The sequence below is a fragment of the Lotus japonicus genome, chromosome 5 (assembly GCF_012489685.1).
Source record: "Lotus japonicus ecotype B-129 chromosome 5, LjGifu_v1.2".
NCBI lineage: Eukaryota > Viridiplantae > Streptophyta > Magnoliopsida > Fabales > Fabaceae > Lotus > Lotus japonicus.
This window is the reverse complement of record NC_080045.1, coordinates 66,980,230-66,998,306: the sequence shown is the minus strand read 5'-3', so window position 1 is coordinate 66,998,306 and position 18,077 is coordinate 66,980,230. Positions and strand designations below refer to the sequence as shown.

The window sequence follows — 18,077 nt, the reverse complement described above, 5'->3', positions numbered from 1 at the left end:
CCTAAGTCTGAGGTTCCATACCGGAACATGTTTAGATATGGAAAAGTTGCCAGAAATTTCCTTTAGATTAGAAAAGTAGAAATGAAAGGTAGAGTGGATCGTCCACATTCACAGAGTGCATGTTTGTAAATTTAATAGATTTTCTCATTTGGGGGATAAATGATTCTGGAATAAGCTATTATAAGTAGTTTTTACATAGGAAAAAATGATCATGTGAGAATTAAAAGTAAATCCAAACATGGTGAAAATTAGCTATATGTATTACAGAGAAAAACATTTTGAGGATTGACTGATAAAATTAAGTTATCACCTAATAAGCCGCAATACAAGCAACCATGAAACTCTATAAATGTCTATACCAGCTTTTCCATTTCTAAGTATCTAGGAGAATTAAATTTAATAGGTATACATTGCACAATGTACAGTATTTTTTTTTAATTGCATTAACAATACAAGAAGGTGAAGCTATGTTGGTTTGAGTTGGAGGTGTTTTGACTTTTGATGTACTAAAGAAGAAATGATTAGTTATGGAATACTGGCTTAACTTTTCCTTCAATGATTTTCATATTAAAGTACAAAAAAAAATGTGGATTCCATACATTAATTCATTTGTTGGGCACTGTGGTCTGCATGTATCATTTTTTATATGCACTTATACAATATCATTCACTATTCTTTTCCCTTGTTTTGGTTTCTAGTTACTAGGAGGGAATTGGAGCAACTTCATTATTTTTTGAGTAGGATATGCGCCAGCTTTGCATTCTGCCAAAAATAAAGACTAAAGATGAGGTACTGCTCTTCCTTTCTCTTTCTCATTCTCCCTCTATCTCATACTTTCTTTCGGTCTCTAATCCAATCCAATAGGTTCCTTGAGTAGCGTGAAGCTTGAAAAGTTAAGACTTCGAGTTTTTAATGAGAATATTATGGAATATTGATTTTATAATCTTAGCCTTTTTAATGGGAATCTTTCAATGGGATTTCGTTTGAGTTACAAATATAAAAGAAAATATAGAATAGGAAGAGTGCTTTATGATAATCTCATATCACATGTGTGTCAAGTGAAATATTATGTATAATATATTAATATGTATCCATTTCTTCATAAATATTAAAAGAATTTCACCTATTTAAAACATATAAAAAGAGAGGTAAACACAAAATTTTAACATTACATGTCAGGGAAGTTTTGACCGTCACATGAAAGGATTGTGATCTGATGCTCATCCATTATATGTGGTATTAGTAAAAGGTGATCTTCTTTGAATCAACATTTATTTCCACAAAATTAAATAATATAGAGTGTGTGTTTGTATTTCTGTTCAAGTCGGCTAAAAACACATTCACTCTAATGATACAGTGTGTGTTTGTTTTTCTGTTCAAACCATGTTAGCACACGTTCCAAGATAAAAACACATTCCTAAGCATCAAACGTGAAAGGAGGGTGAGAGTTCAGTTGAGTGAAAGCTGGTTGAGGTTGGGTATCCAAACAGGCACACAATAGATATGAATTAGCTAAAAGCACTTTCAAATAACATTGGAACGTGTTCTGATAGAAATACAAACACACTCGATCAAGTCAATGCTTCTAGAACCCTCCATGCTTTTTTTTTATCTCCGTAAATGCTAAAATGCCTCTAGATGTAATGTCTCTGCATCACATAATGATTTTAGAAAATAGTGGTGATGTTGCTGTGGTTAAAGACACGCATGCGTGATGAGGGCAGTTGGGGAAAGGACAATATGTTTGTTCTATAAAAGAGTGGAAGGCGCATACACAACATGTTTGTTCCATAATCATATGTATGTGCATGTCCTTATGCACATAAAATGCAATAATTGAACAACATGGACTTATGTGTGAAGTTTAGCTCTACACAAGCACAATCATGGTCATGGCCATTTAGTGGGACATGTAACTGCATTTTTTGCTATAGCCCAACACCGTGAGTAAGTGTTTCAGTGGAGTTGTGGGACAAGGAAAAATTTCATTGATACCCAAAATATACCACCCTAAGAGAGACACAAATGGGAAATAAGGAGATAAAATAGGTGGAAATTGTATAGAAGAGAAAATTAGCCTGATAATATAAAAGTTGGTTGGACAAATAGGCTAAGGACAACATTGTTGGTTTAATTGTTGTACTACAGAACTTCTGACTTCAATGGAACAAACTCCTCATTTCTCCATGTATCAACGGCTCACAAATTCTGAATTGATTAAACAATGAACTATTGAATTATGATGACTCTTTAAGCCAAGGCTAAGTGGATTTTTGGAAAACTTATAGGTTTCCAAGTTTGTGTTTTAAGCTAAGGCTTAGTGGATGTTTGGAAACCTTGTTTAGATCATAAGTGATCAGGGAGACTCTGGGAGGGTTGAAATGGGACTATCGCCCCCAAGAGAAAAGTTGTTCTTTAGTAGTATAGTATGTGTTTGACAATCGAATGTGAACCAACGCCCATCGAACGGAAGCCAACACCCTCTTTCAAGTTCACTTAGGAACATGTTTTTGCGTTGAAAATGCGCTAGTGTGACTGAAACGGAAAAGCAAACATACACCCCCTTCAAATGCTGTCTAATTCTGTTTTTGTAAGTGATTACGGAGAAAACTTCTAAAAGTAGCTTTATGGAGGAAGAGGTGATTTGAGAAGAATTAAAAGTGGACTCACACATGTTGTAAGTTGCATGCCAAATAAAAAAAAAACATTGTATATAACTGTGAGGTGTGGCGTGGTGGTTGCTCACATCTTCCTTCAACCATGGGGTAAGTGATTTGATCCTCATACATGAGAATGAAGCACATTTTATATCATTGTTTACTGCTTATTGCGAACACCCTTGACGAAGAATTAATTACGGCGGTCGGCAATAGATATGTTGATTAAGAAAGCATTTTATATTCTTAATATTATCATGAATACCCAAAGTCCATTAATCAGAATTTGGAGCTTGATTTTTCTATTAATAATTATAAGAGGTAAACTAAAAGGGATACTTCAGGACTATAGAGTGAGAGGGAGAACATCATTGTTGGGACATTGGAGAATTTCCTTTTGGGGGTTTTGTCTACCTACCCAGTACCCACATTTCAAATACAACCATAGCATTTACTATCAAAAGTTTGTCCGAACTTAATTTTGGATTCATTTGCTATTTGTAAGGTATTATGTATTAACTGGTTATTTTACACTCTTCTAATGCAACTATCGCCCTCAATCGCACACAAATACTACAACTTTATACTATTCCAAATCAGCTACCCAAAGTATTCATATTTTTGAATTTGGCCGTAAGTTTATTATAATTATGAAATGTACCCTGAGTTTCCTTGCATTCACCTATAACAGGTTAAAAAACACTTGTAGTGATACCGGCCTTAAAAACAAGTGATAGCCACCACCTACTTATGTTAGTTGAAAAAGTGAAGTCCCAAACCATGCTTCCTTTTGTGATTATTTGATAAAATACAGTTTAAAAATATATTAAAGTTCACATCACCTTTTCCCCTTAATAAGTGGATTGTTAGTTTAAAAGTAGGTTGTTTCCTTTTGCACATTTGGTGTTATTAGCGGAAAAAATACACCCTCAGAAATGGCGGCTGACCTCATTGTGGAGTCTTAGTAATGTATATATGAAATAAATAACAAAACGGGAGTTTAATAAAATGAATTTAATTGATGAAAAATTATTATTTTAGAAAAAATAATAAATATAAAAAAAATATATTTGTCACTTTTACTTTTTACAAATTTCTAGTTTTTTATTGATAAAAAGACTTAAATAATTTAGGGTTAAAAACTATAACTGTCCCTGAACTTTGGGCGAGATTTGAAAACCGTCCCTCGCCGGAAAATTATCTGAAAACCGTCCTCAGACTATTGAAAACTAAATTGACCCGTCCCTCCGGCCACCATCCCTCCGGCGAGGCCCTTATGTGGCACGCCACGTCATTTAATGAGATGACGTGTAATATATTTTTTTTAAATAATAAAATAATACTTTGATTATCAGAATTAACACAATTAACCCTAAATCCCAAATTAACCATAAATTCCTAATTAACCCTAAATCCCAAATTAACTGTAAACAACAAAATCAACATCTTATCCTTTCTGTTATTATTTTCGTCCGAATCTCATCCCTCTCCCTTGCCCTTTTTCATTCCTCGACGAACACGAAGAACAAGGAGACAAGGCTGCGATCTGGGTAAGGTGATTCGATGATATGAGGACAAAGCACGAACCGGACAGAGGCTGCGACGACGAAAGAAGATTTCCAGGTTTGCGAGTTGTGTGCTGTTTTTACTTGGTTTCTATTTTGGAGTTGAATCGGATTGTTGCTATTTTAGGGTATTTGTGTGCGATTTGGGTTTAGTGATGCTTGAAACTATGCATGTTTGTTCATCACCATTGCTTGTTCTTGACATGTGTTGTTATGCATTTTGTAGGATGCGTTTCAGTGTGCTTGTTCATCACCATGGGGTTTTCGCCAGGGAGCCACACTGGCATTACAAAGATGTCAAAATCACTAAGGTTGGTGTTGATATGGATAGGTGGTGTTATTTCGAGTGCCTTGATACCGTGAAGGACTTGGGGTACACAAGAGGGAAGTTCAAAATTTGGTGGAGGACACGCGATGATATTATTGCTCACAACTTCAGGCCTGTATTGACTGACAAAGATGCCTTGGACCTTGCAACATTTGCTATAAAAAACATGGGTGGTTCTGTGCATTTGTTTGTGGAGCATACTGGTGATGAACTGCCCTCTAGTCCAATGGAATTGCTGAGGTTCCTTGATGGTAGAACTCCTCATCTTGAGGTTAAAGTGCATATTGGTTTCCTACATGCAGTTCAGAGGATAAGTTTGAGGTTAAGTTCATGGGTACTAATGGTGATAGCTTCATTGTAGACTTGAGGGCACAGTCTTGCACTTGTAATCTGTGGGAGTTGGTAGGAATTCCATGCAGGCATGCTGTTGCATGCATATCATACAATTGTCTAAACCCACAGTCCTTTGTGCATGATTACTACAAGAGAGCAGCTTATGAAGCAACCTATGGTCATGAGATCAGTCCTATTAATGGCCAGACAATGTGGGAACCTACCAATGACCCTGACATACTACCACCACTGTTTAAAAGGAGGCCTGGAAGACCTAAGAAACTGAGAAGAAGGGACCCTTATGAAGATACAGAGCAGGCACATCTAAACAGAGGAGTTGCAAGGCACAGGTGCAGTAGATGTGGGCAGCATGGACATAATACAAGGAGATGCACACTTCCCCCACCTGTAAATGAAGAAGGAGAAAATTCTCAAGCACAAAATGAAAGTCAGGTCATTAATGAAACTCAAACACAAACTGAAACCCAAGCACAAAATCAAGTTCCCACAGTAAGTATAATTCAAGTATAATTGGCATATGAACTGAAAATTGAAAATTGCATATTAACTACCAATTGTATATGCATATGAACTGAAATTGCAGGATGGAGGAACCTCTCAAGCTGGGCCTTCTCAGCCTGGGCCATCTCAGGTTGCTAGACCACCTCAAGTTCGTAGGTGCAGCAGATGTAAGCAAGTTGGACACAATTCAAGGAGATGCAGTCTTCCTGTCATAACTCAAACTGCTACTTCTCAAGCCGTTCATGTAAGTTTATTGTATACTTGACAAATCTAAGGTCATATACAACAAATCATTATTCTAAAACAATTCATGAAATTGCAGGATGGAGCCTCTCAAGCTGTGCAATCTCAGGTTGAAGATGGAGCAAGAACTCAGGAAGAAGGTGTGGCGAATCTGCCAGGATCTGGAGCTGCATCTCAGGTTCATGGTGGGGAAGATCTGGCAGCTGCATCTGCATCTCAAGCTGTATGAGGAGGAATGATTGATGTAATTAGGGCTAATTACTCTCTGTTTTGTTTTGATAGCACATGGGTGCTCTTTTTGATGTACTTTGCATAGCACATGTGTGCTCATTTTGATGTACTTTGCATAGCACATTGTGTGCTCATTTTGATATACTTTGGACACCATATGGGTGGGTTTTTCTGATGTAGATGGCATTCAATGTGGACCACAAGTTGTGATGTTATGTTTTTTATTGCAAGTGGGATGGACCACTTTTTCCAATTGGGATCAATTTAGTCAATGAGATTCTCTTCTCTAATTGCTGTTAGCATTGATTAAAGGTTATAATATGCTTTATTTAAGTTATTTGTGCTTTCTAGGTCAGTAAAGAAATCAGAAACATTAAAGGGACAAGGGAATACAACAACTTTTTAAAGACAACAACAACCATACTTTTGTCATTACTTTTCAATACCAAAGCTGTTACAATTGAAATTTTGGCAAGCTTACATAGTGCTATTGCAACCACAACCAACAAAGATGCATCAACCTAACTAGTCACAATTCTACCTACTTGAATTTCCCAGAAGTGAAGAACAACCCTAATCCTACAACCCACAACAGCACAGCAAAGCCAACACTAAAAAAGGCCACATTATTCTTCATGGTTTCACAGTCAAGCTTCCTTTGCAGTTTGTTGTTCTTCTTCTTGCTTTCTTCCAATTTTCTGCTCAATTCATCATGTTTCCTCTTCAAATCCTCCAATTCATGCATTATTTTCAGTAATTTAAGGTCTGGTTGTCTTTCAGCACCTTGCCCTTGGACAAAATCATCCCACAAGAAAAACCCACAATCTCTGGGTGTCTGCAAATCAAAAACAAAATCATCACACCATTGAATTCAAGGTAAAACAGAACCATGAAGGGGTAGAGGAGTATGATTTACCTTGAAATTCCTGCATCTCCAGAACCTCCGACCTGGGTTCTTAGGAGTGTGTGAGGTCAGGTGCAAAATCAATTCTCCACACTCGCAAGTTCCTTCAGGAGGCAATGCGTTCAGAGAAGAAGCACGAGAACCAGTGGCAGAAGTAGAAGAAGTTGTTGGTCTTCTCATCGTGTTGCTCGTGTTGCTCGATGGGAGAAGCAGAAGTAGAAAACGGAGAACACAATGGGAGAAGAAGGGGAACACGATGGGAGAAGAAGGGGAACACGAAGGGAGAGCAGAAGAGGAACATGATGAACCCTAACTCAGATTTAGGGGTTTTATGTGTAGATAGATTTTGGGATTTAGGTAAAATTAGTGTTAGATAAAGGGTTGATTTAGGGTTAATTAGGAATTTATGGTTAATTTGGGATTTAGGGTTAATTGTGTTAATTCTGATAATCAAAGTATTATTTTATTATTTAAAAAAAAAATATTACACGTCATCTCATTAAATGACGTGGCGTGCCACATAAGGGCCTCGCCGGAGGGATGGTGGCCGGAGGGACGGGTCAATTTAGTTTTCAATAGTCTGAGGACGGTTTTCAGATAATTTTCCGGCGAGGGACGGTTTTCAAATCTCGCCCAAAGTTCAGGGACGGTTATAGTTTTTAACCCAATAATTTATAACCTATGTACACGCTTTATTTTTTTGTATATTTTTTCAATATGGTTCTTCAACAGAGAAAAGTCTTTGCTTTAGGCTCATTATTCTTGCAAACATATTAGACCCCTTTTTTTAAGAATCTCATAATAATTTTATAATAAAATTAATCATAATATATTAAAAATTTCTTAAATACATAAAGGAAGCTCAAGTATAAGCTCAAGTTGTAAGAGCTAGAGACATAAATGTGGGTGGGATGAAGGGTGAAGGGTCGCGTGTTCGAACTCGGAGAAGAGATTAATTTACTAATATTTCTAACAACTAACATTTGCCTATAAAAAAAATATTTGCCTATAAAAAAATATAAATCTATATAAGGCTGGTAAAATATTTACATTACCCTGAAAATATTTCTTAATTTTAATATTAACTAACAGATGAGTGGTATTATGATTACATATTTACTGTAACTTCTTCTAAAAAATTTATCTATCCTCAGCGTCATATCATTTACCTAACTTATTTATCTCATTAGCTTCTATACTACTAATTTGAATTAAAATATATATATAATTTTCCATTCTAAATAATTTTTTGAAATAATTTTCCTTTCTAAATATTGAAATGTATAAGATTTACAAAAACGAATACTTTGATATCACTAGTTACAGTTACAAAATAAGGAAATTTTGATCTCATAAACAAAACGATAAATTTGAAAGTAAAGTTGTAATTAGTTTGTAAAAGCTTCATTATAAAACTCGTGTGAGGCCTGAATATATGTTAGGCTCGCTCTGCACAATCCCAAAAGTTTAATGTAAAGGGTAAAAGATTTTGAATAGTTCTATAATCATATTTTTAACACGCTCTACAAGCAAAAGTCTATTTCGGTTTTGAAGCGTGGATAATGCACATACTTACTTACAGTATGCTGAAATTTCTCTTTTCATTAGAATAATGAGGCAGCAAAAATTGAAGAAGACACTTAGTCATAAAAACTTTAGGTGGTGCCCACTAGGGTTGACACTTTCATTATTGGTCCATCGGTGGAACAAGGGTTATATTAGTAATTTATGCAAAATAAAAATATGTTAAAAAAATCCCAAAAGAACCCTCTCTGCCTCTCTGGTTCATCACCAACCAATCTCTGACCCTCCCCCACAGATCTGAATCTCTTTGAAAATGAACATACAGTGTACAAATAAAATTCATTTAAGCTAACTCTTCAGACACAAATCCAAAATCATCAGATCTGATCCTTTTGAATATCAATATCCAATTTCAACGCATCAACTTGCTCTGGCGATTCACACGCAGATGAAACCATCTAAACAGTGCCCAGATTTTCAATAAAAATTTCACCATGCAATATTAACAAAGCGTTGATTAAACATAGTTGAAAAATTTCTTACTTGAGCAATACCCATGAAAGAAAACAACAAAATTTAATGCAGGAAAGAGTGAAGGGGTTATGAACATACATTTGAATGAAATTCTAAATCAGACACAGACGACAAAACCTAAAGTTTTTATGACTAAGTGTCTACTTCAATTTTTGCTGCCTCATTATTCTAATGAAAAGAAAAATTGGCTTAATTATAGCTTAAAGTAAACAGTGTTGGAAATATATAAATGGTGCTCTTCCGCATGTATCATGATTTTGATTTTTTACTCATATAAGATTTCAACTTTGCAGAAGATTTTGGTTAGGACAAAACATCACGGCCATGAATTTCCATCGATGTTGTCATTCGTGTATAGCACTTAAAATTAAGAAATGCACACAAAGAATATACGACAGAACCATTAGCATTTGACGTCTATTGCCATTGGATAAAATCCAACATATCTTATCAAATGAACAACATGCTTCCACTTATCCCTAATATTTTATTTTTTGAAAACACGCTTATTACAAGGGAAAAGATCAAGTTGGAAGGGAAACTTGGTTTGTCATGACATTCCTCGTTGCAAAAATGGTTTCCCTATGTCAAGATGTCATCGTGAGCTCCAACGTCAAAATTTGAGAATTCTTGCCCCGGTGATGAATTTTCAAAGACTAACCTATGCAAATTTGTGTGGAAAATGATTTTTCAAGGGAAAATATCAAGTTGAAAGAAAAACTTGGTTTGCCATGGCATGCCTCGTTTCCTAAATGGTTTTCCTATGCCAAGGGGCACCCGTGAGCTTCCATGACATGCCTCGTTACTCAAATGGTTTTCCTATGCCAAGGTGTCACCATGAACTCTTATGTCAAAATTTGGGAATTATTGCCCTGATGAAGAATTTTCCAAGGCGAATTTGGGCGGAAAATGAGTTTTCAAGGGAAAATATCAAGTTGGAAGGGAAACTTGGTTTGCCATGGCATGCCTCGTTGCCCAAATGGTTTCCATATGCCAAGGTGCCCCCGTAAGCTTTCATGTCAAAATTTGGGAATTCTTGCCACGATAATGGATTTCCCAAGGCTATAACCTATGCAAATTTGGGTGGAAAATGAGTCTTCTAGGGAAAATATCAAGTAGGAAGTGAAACCTGGTTGTCATGGCATGCCTCGTTGCCCAAATGGTTTTCCTATGCCAAGGTGCACCCGTGAGCTCCCATGTATGAATTTGAGAATTCTTTCCCCGATGATGGATTTCCGAAGGCTAACCTATGTGAATTATGGTGGAAATGACTTTTCAAGGGAAAATCTCAAATTTGAAAGGAAGCTTGGTTTGCCATGGCATGCCTCGTTGGCCAAATGGTTTCCCCATGCCAAGGTGCCCCCATGAACTCCCATGTCAAAATTTGAGAATTCTTACCCCGATGATGGATTTCCCAAGGCTAACCTTTGCCAATTTGGGTAGAAAATAAGTTTTCAAGGAAAAATATCAAGTTGGAAGAGAAAATTGGTTTGCCATCGCATGCCTCGTTGCCCAAATGGTTTCCCTATGCCAAGGTGCCACCGTGAGCTCCCATGTAAAAACTTGAGAATTCTTGCCGCGATGATTGATTTTCCAAGGCTAACCTATGCCAATTTGAGTGGAAAATAAGTTTTCAAGGGAAAATATCAAGTTAGAAGGGAAACTGGGTTTGCCATGACATGCCTCGTTGCCAAAATGGTTTTCCTATGCCAAGGTGCCCCCGTGAGCTCTCATGTCAAAATTTGGGAAATCTTGCCACGATGATGGATTTCTCAAGGCTAACCCTATGCAAATTTGGGTGGAAAATGACTTTACAAGGGAAAATCTCAAGTTGGAAGGGAAACTTGGTTTGTCATAACATGCATCGTTTCCCAAATGGTTTCCCTATGCCAAGGTGCACACGTTAGCTCCCATGTCAAAATATGAGAATTCTTGCCCCGATGATGGATTTCCCAAGGCTAACCTATGCAAATTTGGATGGAAAATGAGTTTTCAAGGGAAAATATCAAGTTCGAAGGGAAACTTGGTTTGCCACAGCTTGCCTCGTTGCCCAAATGGTTTCCCTATGTCAAGGTGCACCCGTGAGCTCTCATGTCAAAATTTGAGAATTCTTGACTCGATGATGGATTTTCCAAGGCTAACCTATGCGAACTTGGGTGCAAAATGACTTAACAAGGGAAAATCTCAAGTTGGAAGGGAAACTTGGTTTGCCATGGCATGCCTCGTTACCCAAATGGTTTCCCTATGCCAAGGTGCCCTTGTGAGCTCCCATGTCAAAATTTGAGAATTCTTGCTTCGATGAAGAATTTCCCAAGTCTAACCTATGCGAATTTGGGTGGAAAATGAGTTTTCAAGAGAAAATGAAAAGTTGGAAGGGACTCTTGGTTTTCCAGGGCTTGCCTGGTTTCCAAAATGGTTTCCCTATGCCAAGGTGAACCTGTGAGCTCCCATGTAAAAATTTGAGAATTCTTCCCCGATGATGGATTTCCCACGGCTAAACTATGCGAATTTGAGTGGAAAATGAGTTTTCAAGGGAAAATATCAAGTTCGAAGGGAAACTTGGTTTGCCAGGGCATGCCTCGTTGCCCAAATGGTTTCCATATGCCAAGGTGCACCTGTGAGCTCCCATGTAAAACTTTGAGAATTCTTGCCCCGATGATGGATTTCCCAAGGCTAACCTATGCGAATTTGAGTGGAAAATGAGTTTTCAATGGAAAATATCAAGTTCGAATTGGTTTTCAAAAGCATTCCTAGTTGCCCAAATGGTTCCATATGCCAAGGTGCACCCGTGAGCTCCAATTTCAAAATTTAAGAATTCTTTCCCCGATGATGGATTTCCGAAGGCTAACCTATGCGAATTTTGATGGAAAATGAGTTTTCAAGGGAAAATATTAAGTTGGAAGGGAAACTTGGTTTGCCATGGCATGCCTCGTTGCCGAAATGATTTCCATAGGCTAAGGTTCCCCTGTAAGCTTTCATGTCAAAATTTGGGAATTCTTGTCACGATAATGGATTTCTCAAGGCTAACCTATGCAAATTTGGGTGGAAAATGAGTTTTCAAGGGAAAATATCAAGTAGGAAGTGAAACCTGGTTTGCCATGGCATGCCTCGTTGCCCAAATGGTTTCACGATGCTAAGGTGCACCCGTGAGCTCCAATGTCAAAATTTGAGAATTCGTTCCCCAATGATGGATTTCCCAAGGCTAACCCAATGCGAATTTTGGTGAAAATTACTTTTCAAGGGAAAATCTCAAATTTGAAAGGAAGCTTGGTTTGCCATGGCATGCCTCGTTGGCCAAATGGTTTCCCCTTGCCAAGGTGCCCCCATGAACTCCCATGTCAAAATTTGAGAATTCTTTCCCCGATGATAGATTTCCCAAGGCTAACCTAGGCGAATTTGGGTGGAAAATGAGTTTTCAAGGGAAAATATCATGTTCGAGGGGAAACTTGGTTTTCCATGGCATGCCTCGTTGCCCAAATGGTTTCCATATGCCAAGGTTCTCCCGTGAGATCTCAAGTCAAAATTTGAGAATTCTTGCCCCGATAATGGATTTCTCAAGGCTAACCTATGCGAATTTGGGTGGAAAATGAGTTTTCAAGGGAAAATATTAAGTTGGAAGAGAAACTTGGTTTGCCATGGCATGCCTCATTTCCGAAATGATTTCCATATGCCACGGTGAACACGTGAGCTCCCATGTCAAAATTTGAGAATTCTTGCCCCGATAATGGATTTCCCAAGGAACTAAGCGAATTTGGTTGGAAAATGAGTTTTCAAGGGAAAATATCAAGTTGGAAGGGAAACTTGGTTTGCCATAACATTCCTCGTTGCCCAAATGGTTTCCCTATGCCAAGGTGTACACGTTAGCTCCAATGTCAAAATTTGTGAATTCTTGCCCCGATGATGAATTTCCCAAGGCTAACCTATGCGAATTTGGGTGGAAAATGAGTTTTCAAGGGAAAATATCAAGTTCGAATTGGTTTTCCATGGCATGCCTCGTTGCTCAAATTGTTTCCATATGCCAAGGTGCACCCGTGAGCTCCCATGTCAAAATTTGAGAATTCTTTCCCCGATAATGGATTTTCGAAGGCTTACCTATGCAAATTTTGGGGGAAAATGAGTTTTCAAGGGAAAATATCAATTTAGAAGGGACTCTTGGTTTGCCATTTCTTGCCTCGTTGCCCCAATGGTTTCCCTATGCCAAGGTGCACCCGTGAGCTCCCATGTCAAAATTTGTGAATTCTTGCCCTGATGATGGATTTCTCAAGGCTAACCCATGCGGATTTGGGTGGAAAATGAGTTTTCAAGGGAAAATATCAAGTTTGAATTGGTTTTACAAGGCATTCCTCGTTGCCTAAATGGTTCCATATGTCAAGGTGCACCCTTGAGCTCCCATGTCAAAATTTGATAATTTTTTCCCCGATGATGGATTTCCCAAGGCTAACCTATGCGAATTTTGGTGGAAATGAGTTTTCAAGGGAAAATCTCAAATTTAAAAGGAAGCTTGGTTTTCCATGGCATGCCTCGTTGGCCTAATGGTTTCCCCATGCCAAGGTGCCCCCGTGAACTCCCATGTCAAAATTTGACCATTCTTGCCCCGATGATAGCTTTCCCAAGGCTAACCTTTGCCAATTTGGGTGGAAAATAAGTTTTCAAGGGAAAATATCAAGTTGGAAGAGAAATTTGGTTTGCCATCGCATGCCTCGTTGCCCAAATGGTTTTCCTATGCCAAGGTGCTACTCTGAGCTCCCATGTCAAAATTTGAGAATTCTTTCCCCGATGATGGATTTCTAAAGGCTAACCTAAGCGAATTTGGTTGGAAAATTAGTTTTCAAGGGAAAATATCAAGTTCGAAGGGAAACTTGGTTTGCCATGGCATGCCTCGTTGCCCAAATGGTTTACATATGCAAAGACGCACCTGTGAGCTCCCGTGTAAAAATTTGAGAATTCTTGCCCCGATGATGGATTTCCCATGGCTAACCTATGCGAATTTGGGTGGAAAATGAGTTTTCAACGGAAAATATCAAGTTCGAATTGGTTTTCCAAGGCATTCCTCGTTGCCCAAATGGTTCCATATGACCAGGTGCACCCGTGAGCTCCCATGTCAAATTTTGATAATTCTATCCACTTTCCCAAATGGTTTCCCTATGCCAAGGTGCACACGTTAGCTCCAATGTCAAAATTTGAGAATTCTTGCCCCGATGATGGATTTCCCAAGGCTATGCGAATTTGGGTGGAAAATGAGTTTTCAAGGGAAAATATCAAGTTCGAAGGGAAACTTGGTTTTCAATGGCATGCCTCGTTGCCCAAATGGTTTCCCTATGCCAAGGTGCACCCGTGAGCTCCCATGTCAAAATTTGAGAATTCTTTCCCAGATGATGAATTTCCGAAGGCTAACCTATGCGAATTTTGGTGGAAATTGAGTTTTCAAGGGAAAGTTTCAAGTTGGAAGGGAAACTTGGTTTGCCCTGGCATGCCTCGTTGCCCAAATGATTTCCATTTGCCATGGTGTACCCGTGAGTTCTCATGTCAAAATTTGAGAATTCTTACCCCGATAATTGATTTCCCAAGGCTAACCTATCGAATTTGGTTGGAAAATGAGTTTTCAAGGGAAAATATCAAGTTGGAAGGGAAACTTGGTTTGCCATAACATGCCTCGTTACCCAAATGGTTTCCCTATGCCAAGGTGCACACGTTAGCTCCCGTGTCAAAATTTGAGAATTCTTTCCCCGATGATGGATTTCCGAAGGCTAACCTTTGCGAATTTTGGTGGAAAATGAGTTTTCAAGGGAAAATATCAAGTTGGAAGAAAAACTTGGTTTGCCATAGCATGCCTCGTTGCCGAAATGATTTCCATATTCCAAGGTGAACAAGTGAGCTCCCATGTCAAACTTTGAGAGTTCTTGCCCCGATAATGGATTTTCCAAGGCTAACCTAAGCGAATTTGGTTGGAAAATGAGTTTTCAAGGGAAAATATTAAGTTGGAAGGGAAACTTGGTTTGCCATAACATGCCACTTTCCCAAATGGTTTCCCTATGCTAAGGTGCACACCTTAGCTCCAATGTCAAAATTTGAGAATTCTTAACTCGATGGTGGTTTTGCCAAGGGTATGCGAATTTGGGTGGAAAATGAGTTTTCAAGGGAAAATATCAAGTTCGAAGGGAAACTTGGTTTTCCATGGCATGCCTCGTTGCCCAAATGGTTTCCCTATGCCAAGGTGCACCCGTGAGCTCCCATGTCAAAATTTGAGAATTTTTTCCCCGATGATGAATTTTCGAAGGCTAACCTATGCGAATTTTGGTGGAAAATGAGTTTTCAAGGGAAAGTATCAAGTTGGAAGGGAAAATTGGTTTGCCATGACATGCCTCATTGCCCATATGATTTCCATATGCCAAGGTGCACCCGTGAGTTCTCATGTCAAAATTTGAGAATTCTTACCCCGATAATGGATTTCCGAAGGCTAACCTATCGAATTTGGTTCGAAAATGAGTTTTCAAGGGAAAATATCAAGTTGGAAGGGAAACTTGGTTTGCCATAACATGCCTCGTTGCCCAAATGGTTTCCCTATGCCAAGGTGCACACGTTAGCTCCCATGTCAAAATTTGAGAATTCTTGCCCCGATGATGGATCTCCCAAGGCTAACCTATGCGAATTTGGGTGGAAAATGAGTTTTCTATTGAAAATATCAAGTTCGAAGGGAAACTTGGTTTTCCATGGCATGCCTCGTTGCCCAATTGGTTTCCCTATGCCAAGGTGCACCCGTAAGCTCTGAAGGTGCGAAAAACACTAGAAATGGGGGAGAGGGGGGGGGGGTTTGAATAGAGTTTTTAAATAAAATGATTCCCTTTTATAATTTTTGCAAACTCAAAGATAAGAACAAGGTGCTGAAGAATATGAAGTAAACCACGCAAGTATTTTATCTTGGTTCACTTGAGATAAAAGCTCAAGTTAATCTAGTCCACCCGTGAAGGTGATTTCTTCCTTCTTCTGATGAAGGCAATTCACTAAAATCAATGAGTGTTACAACTGTACTTGCAACCTGCTAAGTGACTAACAATACACTGATTTTATCACTAGTATACTCTCAAGAAGCTGATCTACCGATCCTCTCAAGACTAGCTAAACACTGAATCACACTTGATTCAGTCCTCTCAAGATCTGACCAAACTTGGTCTCTCAAGGAACTTACAAAGTGTTTGTAAAGGCTTTTGGGTTTATAAGAATTGCTTCTGAAAAGCTAATGGTAAACTCAGATGTTTAAGAACAGTGAAAAAATATTGCTAAGAGATCGGTTCGAATGAATTCAAGAATATCAGCAAAGTTTCTTAGCTTCTTTCTTCTATCTTCAGCCCTTATATACTCCAAGGCATATGGTGTATCCGTTGCTAGGGTTTTGCCCGTTGGAGTGGCAATCTTGTAATATCAGACTGCTAGGCTGAACAAGGTAGGTGGCGGACAGGCTGAGACTGTACGATGTGTACTATGACAGCGACCTGTCCTTTCACCAGCTGACTTATGATCTGGAGTGCTTCAGATGGACGTTGGTGAAGCTTCTGATCAGAGTCAGACGGAAGCTTGGATCCTCTGACCTTGCAACTTCTGCTTCTGAACAAGTTCCTCAGAACTTCTGAACGTCAGAGCTAGAATAGCTTGGGTCTTCAGAGCCAACTTCTTGCATGTCTACAGAACTTGAGTCTTCTACTTTCAGGACCGTTCCTTCTAGAACATCAGGTCTTCAGAACTTCTGACTCCGGTTCTTCAGTACCTCTTGAGAGCTTCTATCTTCAGAACTTCTGAAGGATTTGCCACTGTTCTGAACGAATATGATAAGCTTTAGAGCTCCCTTTTTGGTAACCCTTGGTTCTTCTTATTCTGATGGAATCGGCTTGGGTCAGAATCAGAACCTGTTTGTCACAACTCATAAAGACAAACGTTAGAGTACCATAATTGCTCATCCTCAAAAACCTTAATTGTAATCATCAAAATATAGAGATGCAACCACTGATCAAATCATGATCTTACAAGCTCCCATGTCAAAATTTGAGAATTCTTTCTCCGATGATGAATTTCTGAAGGCTAACCTATGCGAATTTGGGTGGAAAATGAGTTTTTAAGGGAAAATATTAAGTTGGAAGGGAAACTTGGTTTGCCATGGCACGCCTCACTGCCCAAATGGTTTCCCTATGCCAAGGTGCACCCGTGAGCTCTCATGTCAAAATTTGAGAATTCTTGCCTCGATGATGGATTTCCCAAGGCTAACCTATGCGAACTTGGATGGAAATGAGTTTTCAAGGGAAAATATCAAGTTCGAAGGGAAACTTGGTTTTCCTTGGCATGCCTCGTTGCCCAAATGGTTTCCATATGCCAAGGTGCTCCCGTGAGCTCTCATGTCAAAATTTGAGAATTCTTGCCCCGATAATGGATTTTCCAAGGCTAACCTAAGCGAATTTGGTTGGAAAATGAGTTTTCAAGGGAAAATATCAAGTTCGAAGAGAAACTTGGTTTGCCATGGCATTTCTCGTTGCCTAAATAATATCCCTATGCCAAGGTGCTCCCGTGAGCTCTCATGTCAAAATTTGAGAATTCTTGCTCCGATACTAGATTTTCCAAGGCTAACTTAAACGAATTTGGGTGGAAAATAAGTTTTCTACGGAAAATATAAAGTTCGAAGGGAAAGTTGGTTTGCCATGACATGTCTCGTTGCCCAAATGGTTTCCATATGCCAAGGTGCACACGTTAGCTCCAATGTCAAAATTGGAGAATTCTTGCCCCGATGATGGATTTCCCAAGACTAACCAATGCGAATTTGGGTCGAAAATGAGTTTTCAAGGGAAAATATCAAGTTCGAATTGGTTTTCCAAGGCATTCCTCGTTGCCCAAATGGTTCCAAATGCCAAGGTGCACCCGTGAGATCCCATGTCAAAATTTGATAATTCTTTCCCCGATGATGGATTTCCGAAGGCTAACATATGCGAATTTTGGTGGAAAATGAGTTTTCAAGGGAAAATATTAAGTTGGAAGAGAAACTTGGTCTGCCATGGCATACCTCGTTTCCGAAATGATTTCCATATGCCAAGGTGAACACGTGAGCTTTCATGTCAAAATTTGGGAATTCTTGCCACGATAATGGATTTCTCATGGCTAACCTATGCAAATTTGGGTGGAAAATGAGTTTTCAAGGGAAAATATCAAGTAGGAAGTGAAACCTGGTTTTCCATGGCATGCCTCGTTGCCCAAAT

General features: G+C 38.7%; 2 protein-coding genes across 2 annotated transcripts; one reads left to right on the top strand and one right to left on the bottom strand.

Annotated features, from left to right (window-relative positions):
* The first annotated feature begins 4,880 nt into the window (after nucleotides 1–4,880).
* On the top strand, nucleotides 4,881–5,877 carry LOC130717070 (uncharacterized). The gene is made up of 3 exons (XM_057567176.1): nucleotides 4,881–5,393; nucleotides 5,488–5,649; nucleotides 5,728–5,877. Exons 1-3 carry the CDS (start codon nucleotides 4,881–4,883, stop codon nucleotides 5,875–5,877), a joined length of 825 nt encoding a protein of 274 aa, XP_057423159.1.
* A 543-nt stretch (nucleotides 5,878–6,420) lies between these two features.
* LOC130720028 (uncharacterized protein At4g04775-like) lies at nucleotides 6,421–6,963 on the bottom strand. The gene is made up of 2 exons (XM_057570611.1): nucleotides 6,796–6,963; nucleotides 6,421–6,714 (listed from the first exon to the last, which is right to left on the bottom strand). The coding sequence occupies exons 1-2, from the start codon at nucleotides 6,961–6,963 to the stop codon at nucleotides 6,421–6,423; spliced, it is 462 nt and encodes a 153-aa protein (XP_057426594.1).
* Between the last annotated feature and the right edge of the window lie 11,114 nt (nucleotides 6,964–18,077).